Source organism: Trachurus japonicus, chromosome 9 (genome assembly GCF_045865225.1).
Source record: "Trachurus japonicus isolate A0001 chromosome 9, Traja_1.0".
NCBI lineage: Eukaryota > Metazoa > Chordata > Actinopteri > Carangiformes > Carangidae > Trachurus > Trachurus japonicus.
In genome coordinates, this window is record NC_140915.1 from 22,680,674 (window position 1) to 22,704,850 (window position 24,177).

The 24,177-nt window shown below is 41.0% G+C and overlaps 2 protein-coding genes across 3 annotated transcripts; one reads left to right on the plus strand and one right to left on the minus strand.

Annotated features, from left to right (window-relative positions):
- Nucleotides 1-1,702: 1,702 nt before the first annotated feature.
- On the minus strand, nt 1,703-15,766 carry hnrnpk (heterogeneous nuclear ribonucleoprotein K). Its single transcript, XM_085786591.1, has 17 exons — nt 15,732-15,766; nt 14,646-14,718; nt 14,350-14,503; nt 13,836-13,933; nt 13,517-13,573; nt 12,502-12,545; nt 10,869-10,941; nt 10,482-10,595; nt 9,634-9,762; nt 9,038-9,369; nt 8,464-8,511; nt 5,822-5,861; nt 5,006-5,021; nt 4,517-4,549; nt 4,303-4,370; nt 3,826-3,995; nt 1,703-2,625 (listed from the first exon to the last, which is right to left on the minus strand). The coding sequence occupies exons 3-17, from the start codon at nt 14,405-14,407 to the stop codon at nt 2,595-2,597; spliced, it is 1,311 nt and encodes a 436-aa protein (XP_085642717.1). The 5' UTR covers nt 14,408-14,503; nt 14,646-14,718; nt 15,732-15,766; the 3' UTR covers nt 1,703-2,594.
- Nucleotides 15,767-15,860: 94 nt separating this feature from the next.
- Nucleotides 15,861-23,970, plus strand: rmi1 (RMI1, RecQ mediated genome instability 1, homolog (S. cerevisiae)). 2 transcript variants are annotated; one of them, XM_085786589.1, is made up of 10 exons: nt 15,920-15,976; nt 16,316-16,399; nt 16,866-17,034; nt 18,207-18,317; nt 19,100-19,249; nt 20,176-20,246; nt 20,402-20,525; nt 20,690-20,789; nt 21,039-21,234; nt 22,136-23,970. In XM_085786589.1, the coding sequence occupies exons 3-10, from the start codon at nt 16,873-16,875 to the stop codon at nt 23,202-23,204; spliced, it is 1,983 nt and encodes a 660-aa protein (XP_085642715.1). In that variant the 5' UTR covers nt 15,920-15,976; nt 16,316-16,399; nt 16,866-16,872; the 3' UTR covers nt 23,205-23,970. The 2 variants fall into 2 exon arrangements, with proteins under 2 accessions (XP_085642714.1, XP_085642715.1); XM_085786588.1 differs by lacking the exon at nt 16,316-16,399 and having other exon boundaries at nt 15,861-15,976.
- The last annotated feature ends 207 nt before the right edge of the window (nt 23,971-24,177 follow it).

The window sequence follows — 24,177 nt, forward strand, 5'->3', positions numbered from 1 at the left end:
TGTCAAATTTTGTCCCAATATATATCAAAACGTGCGTCTTGATCTTGATCGGTTGTGAACTGTGAACATTTTCTCATAGAGAATGAATGGGGGGAGGTAAAAAAAAAAAAAATCATTGGACTTTCTGTACTGCCTACTGCTGTCTCCTGCCGGCATAATTTCACCTAGAGACTCCATTTAAACTTGTCCTACAATATAGTATAGGTGTAGCCTATTAATCCACGTTTCGACAGGTCATATAGTTTTTGATCAATCCCTGTTAAATGACCATGATCATTTTTGGAGAAATTTTGAGATTCTAATGCGCGGAATGTTCGTGTCACAGTGCGTGTATTCATCGGTCAGTGCACATGCACTCCTATTCACACACACACAGCACAGGTCATTTTGGCAATCTCTGAGCCTCAGGCAATCCCCCATACATTTATAACAAGTCTCTGTGAAACACAACCACACACACCAACACATGTGCTCTCCCTTACCACACACACAGAGGTCACTTTATGTGATTACAGCTCCTCCATATCAGTATGATGATCATGTGTCTGTCTGATTAGCTCTGCCCCTTGACCTTAAGGTCATGGGTTTGATTCCCATGTTGACAGAGATGGTATACCCCACAGTAGCCCCCCATGGTCCAATTAAAACCTCCCAGAGGAAATGTTCTAGTTCTGTGTATTATTTAGGCGAACATGTGGGCCCATAACATCGTGTCAGAGATATGTGGTCATGAAACAGGCGATTCAATCATTAGGGGGAAACTACAGACCCCATTTACCCCACTGTGCAATTCTCTCATTATCCTAGAAACCAAACAGTACCATATACCTTAAATGACTGCTTCAATACACTAAAAGACAATAAATTACCAGCAATATTGTTTGCTTTTTTAAGCATAATTTTTTTAAAAATTATTACAATTAAAAATGTCAAACACCCAGTGTTACCAGGTTCTTAAAGATGCAGTTTTCTGATGGCGAACTCAACATTTTCTGTTTTTGACAATACTCTATTACATTGCTCTACGAGGACTAGTGATAGACGTTTTTCACCATTTGACGTTTTATTCGATGACAAATCAATCAATTATCAAAGACAATAATTGTTAGATGTACTGATAATGAAAATAATTACTGGTTGCACACAACTTCTATGGTAGAACAGCACCACTTTGCCTGAGGTGTTTCATATGGTAATTACTTTTTAATTACTAAAGTGGCAACATCTCATTTTTACAACAAACAAGCTCAATACAAACTGTAACAATTTCAACTAAATATAAAGAAGATGTGAGTGGCCTGTCATAGTTGATGTTTGTACCATTTAACTTCTACGAGGGAAGTCAACAAAACTCTTCAAATCATTCAGCATTTTAATCACCGATGTGGCACAAATGCCACACATTTGTCAAATCAGGCTTATTTTAGGGTTTTCTTTGTTTTGGAAAAGTCACATCTCTTTGAATTAAGGAGAAAAACTGACATTTAGGCCTGTCAAATTAAGTTTTCAGCATTTTAGATATGAAATTAAAATGTACTTAATTTAGTAAATTCTTTGCTCATTTTTATTAGTCTAAAAACATATTAAGTAGCAGCAGTGCTAAACAAGCAAATATCGATATTTAGCTCAAAGGTCAGACCACAGAAAACAGATCAGCAAGAATGTTGCCCAAAAACCCCAAACAAAAAAGGTGAATGCAAACTTGTTCATTAAAAAGTGGCATCTTTATTCATTTTACAATTTGACAATGTGAAGTCTACAGCATGGAGAGCAAACAAGTATAGAGGACAGGAAATTGCAGGGACAAAATAGTTAAGTTCAATATTATTTGTCAGACCTCCAATAATTTCTAATCTCTAGCTACATGTTCCATTTGTGAGGAGTTACTCAAATGATCCAAATTTATTTTATCACACAACTACCGTAGATATTCTTACAAATTAGTCACACTGTCCTGTATCAGGTGTGTACAGGAGTCCCAACTTAAACATCTCAAAATCCATTCCTAAGGGTAAAATGATCACATCTCTTTAAAATAAATGGTTCAGTATGAGGAGAAACGTAGCTTACATTCTGCATGATGCACAGAGTGGTAATGTGGGACAACTGTGTGTGAAGGACCCGATATAGACGACAGAAAGCACTCCAACCCACACACACCAACACGTGTGCACACATGTACACACAGAAGACAAATTTAAATGGGAGACACATACATACACATACAAGTCATAAAAAAACATCAAAAAATAAAGGTTATGTTTATTTCTGTCTGTTTGGAGACTGAAGAATATTTTGATAGATGTGAGTGTTAGCAAAAAAAAGAAAGAAAGAAAGAAAGAAAGAAATGCCAAGCGAAGTGTATCTGATAGTCTAATGGACTACACTCTTAAAAATGCAGAACATCTATATTTTCTTTTATGCACAGGAATGTTGGACATTTATTCATTAAAAAATACAAAAATAAAATTCAAAAAAGACACCCACAATCCAGAATAATAGTCTGAGGGGGCTGTGTCGGACAGGGGCAGAGAAAGGTTGAGGGAGGGGGGAGGGGGGCAATCTGAGTCTGCTTCATTCTGAGTCTCCTTGGTCTACAGCAAATGACCAGAGTACTGCTTCACACTGAAATAAAAAGAGTGGAAAAATAAATAAAACACACAAGCAGAAAAACTGCAATTCAATGTCAATGACAGTGTAAATATATGGCTATGCCACTGTGGGAGGGTTAAGTCTTGGGAGGAAAAGGGTGGGGGGAGGCAGAGTGGGAAGAGAGACACAGCGAGTAAGAAAGACAAACGGAGAAGAAGAGAGGGAAAACGTGACATCGAGTGAGTGAAGGAGAACGAGGAAGACGAAGAGGGGGAGGAAAAAGAGGGGTGTGGTTAGTCCTTTTGTCCAAGCAGGTGCAGCACACTGAAGAGGGAGGAGAGGAAGGAAGAGGGAGGCAGGGTTAGTTACCATGGCAACACTACACTACTCATGAGACAGCGGCGGCAGGTCTACATCTGTATTAGCATTCGGGCTAAGCTCAGATAGCATCAACAAGGAAGTAGTGTGTATTATACGTGCCTACTGGTTGCCAAGGGAGATAGAAGAGGAGGAGCCCGTGCTATTTGGCAGACTGTGATTTGTTGTCGGTTGATCTAACTAAAAACAACAAAATCACTAGTCTTCCACACAGCAGCAGCCAGGGGAAGAATCAATCCACTCCCTGCTTCACAGTGAAATGGCTTAGATGGAAAATAGACAGTGTTTTTTATCCTCCAAAAATCATCATCAATCAATGGACAAATCACATTGACCCTTTTAAAAATGTGATGCAGCAAGTGCAACTGTTAGGTTTGCCTTCTCCGTCAGAGCCATTTCATGTAAGAGGAAGGTTTGAACGAGTTGCAGGTTGCATGGGGAAGAAAGGAAGGGGGTTAGTGAAGAAGAGACAGCAGGCAAAAGAAATGCATGACCCAACTAAAAGTGGGTTAACTTGTATTAGGATGCAATTTCAGGAAATCGTGCATTCACAATCTTAACCAAATGTACAATCTCTGCATGAGTGATCAGTAGATTGATAGCGAGGTTAAGAATGAAAGCATCTCTTAGGTATGTGAAGACTTCACTTTCTTAGATGGGTTGCATCAACCAACTTTATTTTTAATGCAGCCCAACAGGTGTGAGCTCAAGTTCACAAGGGGTTTCCTTCTTAAGCAGACAAACTAGCTTGATGGGATAAAATGGTTTAACTACATCTAGATGGAGGAGTCAAGAATATCTACACTTAATAAGATGAAAGTCGGTGGGTTGACCAAAGCCCATGTCAGAACTTACCTGTTCTGTAGAAGGTACTGAGCGTTTTGGATCTGATCCTGGGTGCCAGTGATGGTGATGATTCGGTCCTCAGAACCTTCCAGAGGCTCATCGATCTTGATGGAAGCTCCAGACTCGTGTCGGATCTGTTTGATCCGCTGACCTCCCTTACCAATGATGGAGCCAGCCAGCTGTTAGTGAAGTACCAAAGAGAGGGGAGGGAAGAAAAAAACAAGCAGATTTTAGGCACCAGGTATTAAGAATATATTGTTTCAGATATTTACATAATTTACACTTTATCTAGTGTAGGTGCATGTGGAAAAGACAGCATAACCTATTGGTCCCTACAACGGAAAAACTGTACCAGGCACCGGGGTGCTGCACACATTATAGAATATGATGCGCACACATGATTAATAACATGGAGATGTTGTGGATGAAGAAAGCATCTTTCTTTGGTGTGTCAGTTTGTATGTTATGATGCCGTCATTTACTCACATCTTTAGGGATTGTTACTTGTGTGGTGATGACAGGGCCTCCCATGTCATTATACGAGCCACGTCCACCTAACGCAAGGAGGGGGGGTGGGGGCGGGAACAGAAAAAATGGAAATAAGGAGACCAACAAAAATCAATACTCGGCTGTCCACATTACCACACGTGGGTCAGAAAATATTTCTAATCATGCTTGTCAATTAAGTGCAGACACTCACCGGACTGGTAGCTATCCCAGGAAGAACTGTTGTCTAACGGAGGAAAAGCAAGAGAGAGCACCGGCTCAGTGATAAACACTCAAGTTATTTCTGTGGCATTTGCAAACATCAATTATTTGAACTACCCGTTTCAAAGCTTAACACAAGACTGTGACGGAAACTTGTTCATAAGATCTGGAGAAGACAGTGGTTTAATGATATATATTTGCCTATGTGTGCCATGTTCTACACATGTTCTAGATATTTAAGTAAATTCCACTTGTTTCAGTAAAATGTATAATACTGTTACAAACCACCACAGAATAGAAAAAACACCAGCAACGTCCCGTCAGTTAGCCTCCATGCACATATCAGATAAAAGGCTACACACAACAGTGTGTCGGAAAGACACGGAGGCCTGTATTCTACTCTCAGCACATGAAGATACATTAACAACCTTGAAACAACATCCATATAATGCCATAGAAAAATGTAAGGCAGAGCACTTACCATATCCTCCTCCGCTCTGTAAAAAGCAAACAGAAACACAGACAGGTTACATACTGTACTGCCGACTCCTTTCATCATTCTACACATCCCAGATGAATGGATGGTGGGTTGTAGGCATATATGTATGGATGATGCAGCAGCCTCGTCCATGGAGTAGACTCAACTAAAAGCCACCCAGATTTCATCCATAAGCCAGACTCCTCCTCGTCCTTCCCTCCCTCCATCCCCCCTTCCCGTCTCTCCTTGCATCTCCATCAGCCCCCATTTTCACCTGCTATTCAGCTGCTGCTGTCACCAGGGCAACAGGCAATTCAAAAAGCTGTTGCTGAGCAACGGCAGGCAGTATCCTGCCAGCTCTCAGAGAGGGAGAGAGAGCGAGAGAGAGCGAGAGACCTTCCAGTCTGTCAACAAAGCGTTATTATTGCCTAGCAACCAACCATGGCCACCCCTACCCTCCCCACCCCCAACATCCTCCCTCTCTTTGCACGAAAAACAGCCTGGCCGTGAAAAGTACACAGTAAGAGGGCAATTATAGCTGATTATTATGGGGTGTCTCCGGCTGTGGTGATTATGGTCATTTGTTGGAATGGCGCCTTACACCATGCCAGAACTAGCTTGGATACATGGCCAGGGCCGAGCTGAGTACGTGCACGGATGACCAGCTATGTTTGTATTGTCAATAAACCACTATTAACATGACAACACAATAGACAATTGTCTAGGGCTAGAGCCAACCAGGATGCTAGGCTGAGGAAGCTGGCGCCCAATAAAATGCTAGTACCGAGAGCTGCATGTATTTAGCAAAGGGTCACTAACCATGTTATCGCTATAGCGATCCGGTCTGCCTCTTCTGTCACTGGTGACGAAAGAGTGCCACACAGGCAGGGAGATGGTTTAGGGGGAAGAGAGAGAAAGAGAGGGAGGGGGTGAGAGAGATGTGGGTGGGGGTGGAAAGAAATAGAAAATGCTTAGAAAAAATGCTTGACAACATTCCAAAGAAAATTTCTGGTCTAGGTCAAACTGCATACACACGCTGAGCGAGATTATAGTATAAACACATTTCCTCTCAGCCATCTTCCCACACAGTAACAGGAACAGTTCTGACAGTGTTATGGTGAGAGGAGTGACAGGTGGTGGTGACGATCATCACAGCCAAGGGCTGCTGCCACCCCCCCCCCCCCCCACCCATCCCCACCCCCCAAACACCTAAAAAAACAAAACAAAAAAATGAAACAAATTGAGTTCAAATACAGGAATCAGCTAAGAAGCTGGGTTTTACCTAATACAGGGTTTTCCCTGCCTGTTTAAGACCAAGGCCGCCTTGGAGATTTTGGCCGCCGCCTTGATTAAAAAGCGTGTGTACATGGGGGCTGTTCACATGTAGCGTCTTTTGCGCGCATTGCTTTCAATGTAGACGCGCTCATGTGCGTTCACAACCCAAAGCGACGCCGTAGCGGCATGCATTCGATGCGACGCGCTTGTTTTTTCGTGCACATTCGACCTGCTTCTCCCTCCGGTGTCCGATCTCGGGTTGTGTCTCTCCAGTTTCACACGGAACCGACCCGGTGTCTAAGCACGTGACCAAGCTTTGATAAATACAGGGTGTCCTCCCGTGTTTCAGCCGGGTCGATACTGCGGAGCTATTTAAAAAAAAAAAAAAGGCGCTTGTTGCGGTGGAGCTGAGAACAGTGGAGTTTTCCTCTCCTAAAGCTGACATGTGGTTGGGTCACAGTCTCACAGTGCACCCTTAGTTAATATAAACTTCAACCTTAAAAATCTCTGTCTGTCCACCGACTGTCCTGACTGTCCCTGAACAGCACACGGGGACAACATGGAGCTGCTTGTGTGACTGGATATTGAGTTTTAATGTTTACATCAGGATGAGTTCAACAAATCAGTTTATACTACTGTGATTTAAGTACCATAGTTAAATAATAAGATATAGTTCATTTCATAATAATAGTGTAGTGGCAGTAAAGACCAATTCACCAAATATTGTGTTGGTCATAATATACCTATACCTGTGTCTGTTGATTTGAAAAAAAAAAAAAAGTTGAAATATTTCCATGATGACCCATTCTGGGTCACAATAGAAGTCAACTTAAAGTCAAGGAAAAATGTTTGGTGCTTTTACTGTTCTCAAATGTAAAAATGGGTCACATTGGACCCTCAGCATTATTTTAGGGTTAAAAAATGTGCTAATTAAACATTTTTCATTGTGCTCCTAAAGTAAACTAACAAATGTTTGCGTAGAGCCCTGTATAAGCAATGTTCAGCTTGTTATACAGAGGGAAATTTAGGCTCTCAAAAAAACCCAGGGAAAACCCTGCTAGTACTGTTGCAGTTCCTGATAAACACGCATGCAAATATGTTAATGCCATGTCAAACTACCGCATTAACAGAACTTACTAGCACTTGTTGCTTTTGCTTAACAACATCTCTCTGTAGCCATGATCTATTACAAATAGTAATAAAAAAATATACATCTAAACTACAGAATATTATAAGGATGCTTTAACATCATTTTCGGCTTCACCATGGCTGAGACATGATGACGCCATGACTCTGATTATTGTGCGTGCAGAGAACAGCTATAAAAAATACACAAAAAAGATGTTATGCACCTGTCATTTCCTCCTTTCAAAGGAGAACATGAGACTGAACTCAAAAGGGCAAACTACGAGAATATTCTATGGCATGTGTAAATGGACATTATATTGACCATCAGCACATTAAACCCGTACGTACACACCACCACAAATACATTCTCTCAACATGAAAAACACTGAGAGGGAAGAGCAGATTACACAGGTTATTTAGAACAAGCAGGAGGAGATACAACGTTACTGCAGTTCCCCACCAAGCACTCCAAAAACGTGCATAAGAGTGCAAACAGGTAAGAGGGTAGCAGGGTAAGGGACTCAGGGAGGCTAGGACATTACAGGCAAACAGAGTGTAGAGAAGTGAATTCTTGTAAGGCAGTAATTAGTACTAAGGGTTTAGGATATGAAAGGAGAGCAAAAGCTTAGAAAGAATGTTATTTTCTCATGAGCTATGAAAAGACGTGAATAATCAGGCATATTCAGGAAAGTGCAACAACAGAGAAGTAAGGCAGAGAAATATGGGATGTGTAGGGATACCTCAACATGTATAATTTAATTTTAATTCAATCATGGCTAAACATTTGTCACATTTGTAAATGGAAAATGTGCTGGTCAACTGTCAACAATTGTAAATAACTTAATCCTCACAAAGACCAAAGAGTAAAATGCTACTCCACAGGAGGCACCACCCAGTGGGATTAATGAGGAGTCTTTGTTTTGATTAATTACCATTACAGAGCACCTATATTGTGGCCAGGTCAAGGAATAGAAAGTAAAAGAATAACAGAATGTCAAAGTATCCCTGTAAAGATAAGTAAGGAAGTTTAGGGCAGAGGTTTGGGGACAGAAACTTACGTTGACCTGTCATCTGAGCCACGGTACGAGTCATAGTAACGATCATCTCTGTGGGCAAGATGGAGATGAGAAAAAGACACACAAACACACCCAGACATACAGTGATGAGCACATACAATTAATGGAATGATAATCATGAAAACAAATATTTCCATAGCGGTGCGACACTGGATTGAATACTGGACGTAGTTAATTCTTTGAACCTGACAATGTAAAGTTGATCTAGTGAAATCGGTGTACACGTCTAAATGGAAAATAAGCACCTGTAGGGGGATTAAGCCTTGTATATGCAGATGGGGCAGTGATATAAGCATATGCTCTAGAATACAAACTCTAGCACTGAAGACTTGCATGTTTAATATATCAAACCGTTGAACTCCAATAGTCCACCAGGGGTAAAAGGACCACCATGTATTATGTATCGATGATGTGTCAATTTTAATTTATTTCTGGAAAAAGGTTCAAACACAAATACCCACAAACTAAATTAAGCGGCAACACCTTGTGAGAGTAAAAAGCAAAGAAATGACAGACAAAGATCAACACACTGTACATCATCATGTCCATCTCTTACCCTCCTCTGTGTGGGTGTCCCATGGGCATGTTACGTCCACGGCTACTCCCCCTGCCAACTCTACTAGGGTGGGGTGGAGGAGGGCCTCGGCGGGGGCTCATTTCATCGTAATCCCGACGGGATGGAGGCATGGGTCCCCTTCCTCCTCTGCTGGAGGGCATTCGGTCAAACCCACGGTCTCCACCGCTGGACCTGCCCCCACGCATGGGGAACCCTCCCATAAGCCTGCGGCCACCCCCCCTCTCTTCAAACATCATGGTGAATCCACCATATTCGTATGTTTCGTCGTAGAAGTTAGGGTCATAGGGCTGTGCACGGCCCTTTATAGGAGCCTAAAAAAGGAGGACAAAGGAAGATTTGCTTTGTAAGAGCACATGTGTGCAAAGAATATCTACTTGCAAATATACTATTCTTAACAAAAGTAGCATTAAATGGTTGGTTGAAGATACAAAAAAAGAAGAAAATCAGCTGAAACATGTCATTTGCATGTTTCAGGATTCAATTAATGTCTTTAATACATTCCCTCTCCCTCAAACATCTCAATGTTTGTTGGCACATTACAAAAAGTCTTCACAAACACTAGGCGAGATTCTTACTTCAGCAATGAGCTCCAGCATAGTCTTGATACACTCCACCACTCTCTCTGTTTTACCGCCAACCAGCACCACCCGGTCTGTCGACTGAGGACAACACTCCTGAAACAGCTTGATGCTGGTCTTTGTGTTCTGGAAACACATATGCACAGGCACACATGAGCAGGCAGAGAAAGGGAAAAAGCAACAACAAGAGGGTGATACATTGAAGGACAAACCTGAATAAATGAATGATGACTGCATGGTACATTTAAGCAATTAACAACTAATCATGTTCTGTGGCCAGTTATCCTGATTTCTATCAAGATGGCAAGAGGAAAGGATGTATGTCACTTTGACAGAGGGTTCAATATTGGGACTTGAATGGGAGGGGATGCTGTCACAGAAACTGCTTAACTAGCTGGTGTTTCAATAGTGACTGAAGTGTCACTTTGCTATTTATGTCTATGGAAAAGACGAACCAAGTGTACTAAAGTTACAGATGGCATGTGTACATGATACAGCAGGTGATCCGATGAAAAAAAAAAAGTCACAAATAAAACTACTATTACATTTTATAGGTATACGCATTGTATCTTTTTATAGGTATACGTATGATTGATCCAGCGAGGCTTAAGTCTTCCACGACATTAAAGACTGACCAAGAGGAATGTTATAAAATTCAATGACAAAAACAATAGAAGACAACATTTCAACAAGAGAAAACATTTGTTCATCTGGGTTTGATCCCGTCATGAATTTGGCAGCAGGCAGAGTGAGAACACTTGTTGTACTTTCACTTAAGTCCATATAATGTTTGGCAACTAATTAAATAGCCAAAACTGATCCCCATTATCCATTTATCAACATACCTCCCGGAGCTCCTTGATCTTGGCTCCCTTTACCCCGATGATTGATCCAGCGAGGCTCTGGTGGATCAGGAGACGTAGCTCACAGTCAAAATCCATACCATTATACTGCTGGTACTGAGGGAAACATGAAACATGTTAATACCATCACAAAATCTATTTCAATCTGACAGAAAATGCCAAGTTAAAATAGTGTACTGACACGATTAATTATACAGCATTTAAAAACTAGTCCATGTATAACTATTAATTTGCTATTAAACTACGATGAAACAAAATTGAATACTGTAAATTCAGTATGGACTAGAGGCATCCGTTGTTTTCACTTTAAACAAATAAATTCAATTGACTAAGGTTAACTATACTTAAATAAGCTCATGGGGACCGTACCTCTTCCAGTGTTGGGATAATCTTCAGCAGGATTTCTCCGACTGTGTCGATGTCAGCGCTGATGCTCAGGATGCTTCATATATTTCACCCACCAATGACAAAGCAGAGCACGGCCACACAGAGAGGGTGGGGTTGGGGAGTGCCAGCAAGGCATCCCAGAGGGGAGGGAATAACAAGTCAGATGAGAAAATTCATGACATCCCCTTTTTGCCATAGAAAAACAGTCAAACCCCAATTAACCAATGTTCTACTGAGACTAACGCAGCTAAATAAACTGTCGCAGTCCGGTGTTTATACACATTTACATGCAAGTTCATTTGTAATTCAACGCTATGTGGAAAAAAGTTGGTACCCAAACAATGCAATGAAAAGAAAACAGCCTTTTGTCCAGAGAAAGGAAGAAAAGAGACCAAATAAAAAGGGACCCAAAGAAAAGTGACTGCATTAGGTGATCACTGAAGGGGCAAAACAGGGAGGGTGAATCTGAGGATCTGGCAACAATACGCACCACTGGTGCCAGTAAGAACTCTACAGTCCTAAAGCATAGTTTGGTGGATGCACACCACAAAGATTTTTACTCCAAATACCCGAAATAAGATGCCCAACACAACTTTAAAGATCAGGGAAGATGATTTTTCAATATATCTATATTTTTCATTTGCAGAGTTCTGTCTTACAAATTAGTCTCAAGCTGCTATTCTGATGCTTTTTTGGTCAAAAGATTGTGAATAAAATTTTGTTGTCTGCACCCACCTAGTGTCATAATAAAATAAACACAATGATTTTACTGATCAGTAGAACTGAAGGACAGTTTGCACATGGAGTAGAATGGTAGACAGCTGAGGAATAGTAACAGAGCAGATCACACCATGGAAGACAAAGTTCGCCACCACTGAAGTTGATGCTTTTTAAAAAAAGGGATGGGAGAAGCGACAAACATAAAACCAAAAAATGCAGAGGTGAGCGTGAGACAGAGACATAATCTGTACTTTCAGTAGCTCCAGTTCAGATGAAGCAGAAGACAGGAAAGGAAAAATAAACACACACATACACACACGCATACACACTTGAATCCTTGCTTGCATTTTCCTTTTCAGAATGGATCAACAGTCTCAATATAATGAGGACATCACAAAGAAAGAATGAGATGGCGCGAGAAGCAGGTGAGCTCATGAAACTAATGGGGGAGGAAAAAAAAAAACACCAGTATATCCACTTTGAGGGGGGAGGGACGTGAAAACGCGAAAGATCAAGAGGATAGATAATCATCAATGAAACGAAAATAAGTAAAAAAAAAAATAAATAAAAATAAAACACGGACATATTGCAAAGATTATAGCAAAGGTTTAAAAAGACAGTGGCAGATTGTGGAAAAAAACTTCTGACAACACCAGCCTATGCTTCAATGTTGACGTGACTTTAAAAATGGCATATAAAGGATGTTGACATGACTTTTACAGGCTCAACAGGCAGATTTGGACATGAATGCATTTGAGCATTTTGACTCAGGCTAAAATACTGTGAGAACAGGTAGGTTAAAATACTTGACAGAGGCAGGATGACTATTTATTCATTTCTTCTTGTTTGTTTGACCTGTAGACAGGCAGTGAGAGGGAGGAGCTTAGGGACATACCGCTCAGGCCCACTGCTGTCTGGGACTGACACACTGGCATTGTACTGGGCGTGGCATGGGCAGGGGCCAGGGCCATTCGAGCACAGATGTCAATCAAGTAAGGCGCCCATTTAGGGACAGGGCACGATTATGGGCAGGGCCAACCAGGGTGTCAGGTGGGCGGGCGCAGGAGGGGCCATCCAGAACATGGGCAACAGAGGAGGAAGTGGGCAAAAAGTCAACAGTAAATAATAAACAAGGGAGAGGGAAGAGGGAAGAGGAATACATTTTTAATATACAGGCTCTACACTGTGCAAACGTGACTTTAATTTGATTCTCTCAGAGATTGGTTTGTCAAAGAGAGAAGAGGAGAAAAGGTGACATTTGAAAATGGGTAATGGCATATTAAAAACATGAAGAGTTCAGAGTTGGGGAATAGACCAGAGACAGTGAGAGAGAGGGGTTGAACAAATTGTGGAGGGCTACAAAAACAGGCAATGACACTGAATGAATTACGTACTGGCCAGGTTGCCTTAACTGTTATAGAAATGTTAGCTGGCACTGTGGGCGACCTAAACACCACACTGTGCCCTTAATTTGAAAATAACGAGATTTGAAATAACAGGAGCATCAGTGTTGCTACAAGAGCATTGTTACAATAAATTATCATTATAGAGAAACAAATGGACATGAAATTGGACTTATGTGCCTTGGGCCAGTTTAGCTGAGGCAATCACATGGTGTTCATGTGAGAACGAAAACATGAGTCCAAGCCCAAAGCGTTTGTCAGAACAGAAGGCACAGGCATCAACTAACCCTCCCCCCTTTTTTAAACATAGAAAAAAAGATAAACAAATATCAAAATACATCTTTAATCATTTAGCCCAGGGTTAATGTTTGTAATAAAAACTGCTATCTTACAGAGGAGAATGTGTTGTTTTGAGAGGCTGATCACCATTGGAGGGAAGAGTAAAAAAAATGCAAAATGAAACTAAAAAAAAAAAGTACTCAGGGTGTATAAAATATTTGTACTCACGTCTGTACGCAGGGCTTTGATGTTTTTGCCACCCTTTCCAATTACAGCTCCTGCATTCTGAGAATATAGAGAAAACTTAGCAATCGGAGAAAGCATAGCAAAGTACATAAAAAATTTAAAAACACAAAAGCACTGACAACATGTGTATCAGAAGGCACATTTGTGATCAGAGCAACTAAAAGAAAGCAAAAATATAAAATAAAAAGATGAAGAGAACACAAGCAATCTGCAGCCTCGGAAGTGTGAGAGAGAGACAAAAATAGAAATAATCACATAGGGGTTCAACATGAAATTGGAAATGAAAAGAGTGTTGATTTACTTTGCTCTGCAGGAGGATGCGGAGCTCAACCATCTCGTCTGAATTCCTGGAGCGCTTGAAAGATTTCTGCTCATCTGCATCCTCAGCAGGGCGCTTACCTGGCGTAGGGAGATAAAAACACATTGAGCTGAAATTGAATCATCTAAAACATCACAGAGGCAGACACAGCAAACTTCCATTTTCAGATTCTGTTTTATTTTGTAAACTCAATCTACACAGATCACTGCATGCAAAACTAGGAAATTCATCTACAAGAACACAAGCTAAATTTAGAGAGAAAACAATATCTATATCTATATCTAGCTTTGGTCTGTAACTGTAGCATTAACATTTTGAGACATTCAACTTCTACCACATAAAAGATTTAACACTAACATTGCTATTTTTTCATTACATAACAAGACTTTTCTAATGTAGATGGATGTCTCATAGCTAGCAATAAATCAATTCACTTTGACAACATAACCAAAAATGTTTAAAAAAAATAAAATAAAATGACAAAAAAGCTGTATACCGTTGGTCTCTGTGTTGCTAAACGAACTCTCTTCTTGCTGTTCAATTTCTGTCTCCATGGTCTTCTGACGGTGGAAGTGATGCAGCAGGCACCTTGGTCCGGGGAAGAGGCAGAGGCAGCAGGACGAGAGAAGCAGAAAGCTGGCTCCTCTGAGCTGCAGGCGACCGGCAGCATTATAAAAAAAAAAGGGGGGGAGAAAAAATAAATTAGACAATACAAGTTATGTTCTGGTTATCCGGTAACTCAAGAAGCCGGGGAGAAATGGCGAGAAACACTGTCGGAAGAGCGGCACTCACCGATATTTATTACAGGGATAAGGGCGTGTTGATAGGCGGAACTAAAAAGCAAGGACCAAACAGCTGCTGCGACCTGCCGGGGAGGAAGAGGTTAGCTGAAATGCTGAAATGCAACAAGAAAGGGCCGAGCGATAGATTCAAAAGTTTCAAATGCGCCGATTCCGGTCACTAAGTATTTCTGGTTATTAATAACATTATTGAACAACAACAACAACAACAACAAAAACAGGTCTTATCTAATAATTGGGCATCTATCTACTGAGCACTAACACCACCCCAACATTATCTATAGGGGCACAATTAGCATTAAAGTGTTGTCACTTTTTCACATCGTGATATTAATAGAATTGCTTAGGTGGAGAGAAACGGTCATTTTATAAAGTTTCTGAATTAATTAAGTGTGCAACTGCCACAGTGTCATTTATTGAGGAGCTGGGGGGTGGATGAGCATTATTACTGCTTCATTAACTTACCAAACCTAATACCTGTCTTGCATGAGGAAAATAACACATTGACTTCTAATTTCAAGCGTTTTATAGCTGAACAGCTAACGCCACAAATGAAGTATCTAAACATCAATACTGCCTAAGTCGCAGGTCAGCTCGCTCCATTGAGTCAAACACTAAATCGTGAACTGTGGTGAGTGCTAGCTGCCGGGATGACTAGCCTGGAGGGAAATGCGTTAGCTACCAGCTTCACTGTCGATTTTAATCTGTTGTTATTTTTGCTAAATTACGATCCAATTCGTTTTAAACATGTTTTGCGAGTTTCACACGACACAAGGTATCGCGACATGTTACCCGTTTGAAGCAAGAGGGTAGATAAAATCTTAACAATCGACTGATACAAAGACCAACCCTAGCCACTTACGCTAGCGGCGAGCTAATTTCGCCATGTTGCTATAGATTCGGTTAAGCACAACAGGGGCTAGCCAGGCCAGCTAATTAGCTAGCGTTATAGCCAATACGGAATTTCGAGACATAAACACAAGATTTTTCGATACATTTTATAGCACACGTACACGTCAGTGCCACAGGATTCAATGTAGCATGTAAAGAAATGGGAAAATATCGTCAAGGTACAAACCTGTGGTGCAACACCTCGCTCGTCCCCCTTCCTTCTCCACCAAACCTGGAAACGTACGGGTTCTGCTGAAGCGTGCTGATTGGTTGAAGCGAAAGCAAATCAACCATGAGAGCGTTACGATTGGCTAGAACAGACGTCAATCACAACGGGCGGAGGCGTCATCAAAATTCTACAATACGCCCTCTTTCCGGCTGCTACTTGATAGTCGGTTCACTCTGGACATTCAAGTTACTCCTGTTTAATAGGTATGATCAACAAAATCAGTGTGAATTTGTGTCTTTCTTCAAACTCGTAGACGCGTTGTTGGTAGGTTAAAAGGTCTGCATTTTTAGGATGGAGCTCACGTGGGCATGTACGGACACAAAGCTAAGGTGCCACAGCATCTACTAACTAAGCTACATAAGTTTGGTTTGTCAACTTTGGCGCCTTGGCTGCTTTCCACTACACCTCATGTTAAAGGCTTCCCCCCGTGCCTCGCAGGTAATTTACACATCGATATTGACTTGAACACAACTTTATAACACACCTGCTTGTATAATTCAATCGTATGGTGTTAGCCTGCCTTTTCTTTCGTTTATTTACAGTATCCAGACGTGACCCTCTGCAGAGACACGGGATTTATCTGTGCCGTGGTGATCGCAAGAAAACAACAAATAGAAAATCCTATGGTCTACTCTATGTTATGGTGTCAAGTGGTTTCAGAGATGCAGAGAGAAGATGATCCCTGATCATAGAAACGGCCCTGTAAAACCTTTGAGATTACATGGTGCTGTGCCATGAATACAATTATAGGCAGCACTTGAGTCACATCTTGTACACTATGCTTGCAGAAGAGTTAAATTAATAATGATGACAATTAATGTGCCATCACTAAAGCTTTTAAACACAGCTTTTTAAAAAATATATTTACAGAAACATTGCTGCATTACTCTTGTGAATGAGAGTTATTCAGTCTGCAGATAGGTCCATGGATAATTTGTTCACAGAAGTGCCATTACTGCTAAAAAAAAAAACAACAACCCTGAAATCTTTAAGCAACCTGACTGCATCGGCCTCACAATCACCACCTACCAGAAGCTAGAGTTGTGTTACTTTAAACAGAAATAGCAGAAAGTGGAAGTTGAATACTCACAGGAAGAAGATGGCCCCTGAGATACAGGCAGTGGTACGTGCCACACAAGCCTGGCTGCAGTCCTCCTGGCATGTCCAGGTGCCGTTTGCCTGGCTGGAAGCCTGTGTAGACTGGCTGAGGGAAGAGGCAGGAGGACCAGGTCGTCTGTCACAGCAGCAAATCAACCAACAGGTAGGCAGTGTGTCTGATTGTACTTTGCAAAATGATTACGCTCTAAACAAAACATGTGAACTTAATGTCCGCTGAGCTGGAGCTGCCCATCTCATGCTTTTCCTCAACAGATGGTGTTTGTAGGCTACTGTTGTCATGGCAATGGTGTAGTTATTATGACATGACTTGTATAAGTATAGACTTTGGGTCATGTGAACACAGATGGTCCTATATGAGGGGAAGATGACTACCCCATCTACAAAATCGTCTCTTGTACTGTCTGTGTTATGCCAGTAGCTCACTACTGGTAGATGACCTTTGACCTCTTTCCAGCTGATGCTTTGACTGGTTTTGGCTTGTTGTCCACCAGGCAGCTGATAGCTGTTTCCACTGTTACCTCATAAAAAGATGCTATCCACACTGCGGCCCAGCAGTCACCCGATACTGTCAAACCCTACAGTACTAACATGCAGCACACAGGAAGCCCAATTGAGCCTTTGAGCAAAAGGCAACAAAAGCCAAAGCCTATGCACATCTCGACCACTGTGAGCAGGGAACAGGAAGTACAGTGGATAACGCTCGGCAAAAGTGGATGATTGTGGAGTGAAAGAACAGCTCTTGATCCGACAAATCCTGGGTTCAGTTACAACATGCTGATAGCATGGCAAAAGATTTTGCGTAAACAGAATGAATCCATCTTGCCTGGTGTCAGCTGTACCAGCTGGCGATGGCATCATGTGGGATATGTTTTCCTGCACTGATGCATCATTTGCACGCCACATTGTACCTATTGTTGCTAAACAACTGTGTCTCTCCATGGTCAAGGTCTATCTTGTTTTTCAAATACTTACAGAGAATGATGCTTTATTTTTTCAAAGACTACATGATCTCCTCAGTTCCAGCAATATTACAGTGACAACAGTTCACATCATGAATATGACGCTGAAATCTGCAGTTAATCTATCACGCTACTAAGTCACGTACGTCAGTTTCTCTGACAATGATCAATTTTCTGAACAATTGAAGCTTTTCTAATGGCACGATTAGAGCTGACATTAGCCCTAAACCCTACCCCATTTTAAAGTGTATTATAATTTGCTTCATGCAAGTGATTGTAACTAATTCCATGTCACAGATGTGAATACAGAGTGTTCACAGTAGGCAGTAATTTGCTGCTTAATGCAAAATTGTAGGTGCTGGACCAGTGGCTATTGACAGATCTGAGAGACCTGGACTACCCTGTTCTGCCTGAAGGACTTGCTGCAGCCCAGAAGACTGAACTCAATGGCACATTCTGTGTGCAGGTACAGATATCATCTCATGTTAAGAGTTTGTCATGCACAATGCATAGAAAACAATGAATTAGAGGGCTAATTTCACCAGATTTTAGGACAACACAAGCAATAAGGATTAGAAAAGGGAAATTCAATGTAGGAATGATAACACACAAGTTTTATCATGTAAAATGAAAATGTATAGCTGCCCACAGTGAGCAAAGAAACAATTTAGATTGTAAGCATGAATATTTGCAACGGAGCCATCAATTTACTATGCTCCTCTTGAAGGTTGTGTTTACATTATGCTTTATCCTGAGGGTATTTGTTTCAAGGTAGTTTTTGCCAAATGATGTAGCAGGCTACCTATTTTCTTTTCACTTCATCATGATTGATGTGTTCTTTTGTGTGATACAAATTATAAACCAATAAGGAAAATTACAGACAAAATCACACAGCAAGCTGTTGTAGCAAAATTAAGGCTTTTAGGCACTTCATGGAAAAGAGATGATTGGAGTACAGTCAGAAGCCACGTTATAACAAAGCACCACTGGATTCCAGTTTTCCTTTCAACAGAAAATAAAAAAACGCGACTGGAAACCCCGAGACAAGGTAATTAAATGTTACGAACATACAAGGATAGGAGCCAAAGGTGTATGTTCCACTCAAAAATAAGACTAGCAATTCAAGTAGAGAACTGTGTGTTGTCCATTATACTGTAATAAGACTGAAGCATGACATATTTTAAAAGTTATTTAAGAAATTAATATCCAGGGAAAAGGCAAGTAATCCAAGGTCCCACTCTGTTTTAGGTTGACTCATTACTGGACGTCAGTCAGCCTGCGTATAGTCAGCTGCAGCAGTGGAAGGGCACAGACTGCGGCAACGACGAGGTGTCTGCAGTCACACAGACCACCCAGAGGCCCTGGGAAGCAAAACCCACCCGTATGCTACTACTGCAGGTCAGAGGCATTTATGAAATAAATCATTGGGCATTGGGCTTTTAAAATGACTATCCAAAGGGACCCAACAGTTATAACCTTCAGACAAACAAGGACATCATTTATCAGCCTCTCTCAACTAAGACATCCTCATCGTTGAAGGTAAACAAGAATCTCAATCCTTCAAACATAAAGTTCAATTTAGAACCACAACAACAATCAAATTATGACTAATTACCTCTAATTAGTATGTGTGTGTCTGTATTTGGAACCAGTGCCCTTTACATTAACACCCATACTCAATAAAACATTGTGAGAGCATCTTTGCACTTGCAGAGATTTTATTTTCTCATAATAAACAACAGTGAAATAATTTGTTGCACTTCACAGTTTACTGCTAGACTAACAGTTATCGCAAGGTTTCCTCTTAGAGATCCTTGTTGCAGAAAACTGCACTTTTCAAGGACAGAGCCGTATTATTATTTTGTTAATAGAAAAGTTTGGGAGTAGTCACAGTGGTCTTGAAGCACAATTATGTTACAGCACTTTTTATATTATGTATGAGCTAGTATTGAATACAGTGGATTTTATATAATAAATTCAGCATCTCATGATTTAGTATTTGTCTGCACAATTATTGTTAAACCCTAATCTACAACAAGGCATTGTCTTTTTGTTTAGATCGAATTTTCTAGACCTTTATGAGCATGGTCTAGGAGTCACTGGTTACGTAGCAGTTAAACTGCATGGAAGTTTCTGGCAACTAAATAATAAAGAAGACAAGTTTAGATGATTTTTTTTAAGTCCTAGGCAGCCACCATATATACAGTATATGTATATAATAATGCTCTCTGTTTAGGTTGAAAACCGCAGTAAAGTTTTGGGAATATTTACTACTACAGTGTGGATTACATACAGTTATATACACTACAATCTATGTTGTTCAGATGACAGATGGAGTCCAGAGCTTGGAGGCCATGGAGTATCAGCCAATCCCTGCACTCAGCACTGAGCTCAGGTTAAGAATTCATCAGTAAAACACATGTGATGTCTTTTTGCGTTACAGTAATGCATGTGTTCAAACCAGTTTTACGGAAACAGTGACTACTCTAAATTAATATGCAACTGCTATTGGTGTATATTTTCTAAAATGCTGGTGACTCACTCTCCCAGGCCTGGAGTGAAGTTGCAGTTGCAAGGAAAGATAGTTTGCAGACTTGGGATGTTGCTGTTGGGGCCATCTAACATCAAAGTCCTGGGTGGTGAGGTGGAGGACCTGGTGGAAAGGAATAATAAGGTAAAGAGTGGGTTTCCGTTATTTGTAAAAAAAAAAAAATAATAATAATAATAATAATAATAAAAAAAACAGATCCACATTTGTGTTTTCTGCGTTTTAGTCAACATTGTATGACATGCTATAATATATAGATTGGACAGCATGTTTCTTTTCAATTCTAACAGGGCCGTGTCCTGTGCCGCACGCTGGGACTTCCTGAGGAGCAGCAGCAGCAGCAGCAGCCACAGGAGGAGGAAGAGGAGGCCCCACTGTTACCACAACAAGGTATTCTCATGAGAGCTTGATCTACCATTATATTTAATGGTAGATCATGTGCTGCAGATGTCACTGAGAGTATAGAAGAATATGTACAAGGCAGCACGAACACCGTTTGGTACAAATGATAAATTCCAAGTTGCTAAGATGGCCATAAATCACAATTTGTAAAAAAAAAAAATATATATATATATATATATATATACACACAGTATTCTGGTTAAAGGCAGTCATGATATTCTTTCTGTCGCTCTTTAGGTAACCAGGAAATGGAGGACCTGGAGCTGGATGATGCAGAGTTATTGGCCAGTGTGGAGGCCCAGGATGAGGTGGAAAGGCCTCCTGTTGGTCAGTGGTCTGTTCCAGAGAGCGGCTACGGGACACTGAGTGAGTCCTACACTCAGTCCTCCAGAACCTCCTCTGTCAGGAGCAATGTCTCTGCAGCCCCATCCACGTGAGTGGTTAACATTATGTTGTCTTGACATTTCAATGCTTGGGCTCCTCAGTTTTCATTGTTGGACAAATAACTTTGACATTTCGAACTTTGTTATAATGCTAATGTTTTCATAGAAAAAACACATTTTATTTATTACCTAAGCCTCAAATGTTTCCTTCATTTCAATGATGTTGAGATTCATTGAAATACAGAGTTAAAAGGACAACAATGAGTGAAGGCATCACAGTTGAAGTGAAGTGGTTTGAACAGAGCACCATCCGACTCTGTAGTTCAAAGCAGTGGTGAGTCAGGTCAGGGCAGAGTAATACACAAAATGTAGGGATTTTAAAGAGTATGCAGCAACATGCCTTCCTCTAATCTGATCATACTTATTCTTGGTGTACTGATAAGAAAGTCTTTACAGATACAGTTTTTTGACACTCTTAGATCTGAATTAAACAACTGAGCAGAATCAAAATGAAGTGTATTGGAGCACTTCCTCCTGCACTCACTACATTTTTGTTTGTCCAAATTGATAATTGCTCTTTTTCATTACTAGAAAGTTTGATAAGGATAAATGCTAATTTCTAATTCTGATAAAAACAGCAGAACAATCTGCCTGGTGGCAAGTTGATTTATTTACCAAAGATAGGAGTTAACAGGTTTGAGTGATATATGACAAATACCTCTCTTGGCAGCCCTGTTGTTGCAGTATTAAGAGTTAAAAAAAAAAAGATTCATAAAGTTTCTATGAAAATGTTTTTTTGATTGCCAGGGGCTGTGCCTTGGTTTAAAAGCTCTGTTAACTCAGTCTAATATTCTCAGCTGGTGGTTTGACTCGACACAGGGGTGGTTCAGTCCATGCACTTTGCCGCAGTATTGATTCTGACCTCTTTGGTGTCTTACACTCTGACTATAGGATTCAACAAGAGGTCCAATCTCTCAACATGACTGACGAAGACTTTCCTGATGAAGACTTTGACGATCTTCCCCTGGACGAGCTGGACAGTGTGATTTTTCAGGAAGCAACAGACATTACTGCACAGTCTGACAGCAGTCACAGAGGGACACCACAAAACAGCAGCGCAACAGGGAATCCTAACAGTTTGGACAGAGACAGAAATCCCATCACACAGAAAAGAGACTATCAAGGCCATACTAAAGAAGCTACAGGTCAGTTAGCCGCAGCAACTTCCACATTGTTCTCTTCCCCGGCTGCTCTAGAGGCATCACGTGAAGCAACCTTTGATGAGAGTGATTTTATGGATGAGGACATGGACTGCTTTCTTGAAGAAGTAGAAACATATGGAGTGCAACCTGAGAGATCTGGAGGGGCAAATCAGCTCCCTGTTCAACAAGGTCTTAATGGACAGAGAGAGAGAGCTGCCAACACGACAGAAAGTCCAGGCTGCAGTTATTCACTTAGCAACAAGTCATTAAAAAGTGTAACAGAGAGGTCACACAGCATACCTCAGGGGCAAACAGACTCTGTTAGACTACTAGCTAAAAAAGATCCACAGAGTGACAGCACAGTCCCTGCTCTCACTCTGGCCTCTCCACCTTTTACCTACTTGTGCCTGCTGGAAGAGCTAATGTCCAAACCACAGCCCCACACCACTGAGCTCCGTGTCAAAGCTTTCATCGTGACTCTCTCGGGGAAACTGACCAGCAACAAAGGTGTTTGGAGTATCTGTGCAGCAATATCTGATGGAACAGGTTACTTGGACGTGGAGTTGTCTGATGAGGTTTTGACGAGCCTGCTGGGTTTCTCTGTGGCAGAGAAGGCGGCTCTGAAACGTGATCCAGCCCGTAAGGGTGAGATTGACGCTGGGATGAAAAGGTGTCAGGAAGAGCTGGTGGACATGTGCTGCATTATGACCATTTTGGTTGAACCAGAGGGAAGAAAAGCTGTGGTCACCAAGGCAGACCAGGTCAGTGAGAAAGTACTCCAGGAGTTGGAGCAGAGGGTGAGAGACAGGAGAAGGTAAAGTGGCCCAGTGGGCGAAAATTACAGATTGCAGAGAACTGCCTCGGAAGTTTTCCCTCTTGAAATGAACAAAAGGCAATTTTTAGGAATGGTGATCAACCTGCCCCACTGTCTCATATTTAGAGAGCATAATGCGTGAACAGGATGGTTGATCTTCAGCAAAGCAGTGTGTTGCAATGCATCCCATCTGCTATATGTGAATGTGACATTCTGTCATTTATCATTAGAACATTTCATTCATCTATTCAGAGAGCTATTTCCTGCTCGATATGTACCGCATGATTGCCAAGCAAAGTAAACAGACTAAAGATGGAATATTTTATCTATAGTATTAATGATTGGTTATCAGCATATTAGTTCAAACAATCCAGAGTGGAGCACCGAGCCCGATTGGTTGTTCTATTTAAAGCTATGCAAAGATGAGAGACATTTGAGATGAGAAAAAGGAATGGTGGGTGGGGGGGTAGGGGGAGGGGGGGTTTCTGATTGTTGTAATGAATTTCCAGCCTTTGCATTCATTCAGTGCATCCATTACCTCTGACTGAAAAATGATTGAATATCCAAGGGCAGCATGGGTCTTTAATAAACTCCCCCAGAGGCGAATAAGAGAAAAGGAAGATAAAGGAGAGGCCATGAGCTTCGATTATTTCTGTTCATTATAGAGGCTCATCTATGTTTCTGTCTTTGATGAGACTATATACCACAAATGTGATGCTTTGCCTGTATTTACTGTATATTGAAATAAAATTGTTATGAAGGTTTTACAATTTCCTTCAAGTCTCTCAACATGCACAAAGTAGGAGCTTGCTGCTAATTTTACCTTTTAATTTCTCCCTGTGGCTATTACATTTGACAACTGCACAAATCAGACCATTGCACGGGTGCACTGCGTTTCATTAGATTTTTTTTAAATTCACCTTTGGGATATGCACACATAATATACATTAAAAGTAGCCCTGCACTATAATCTGTTC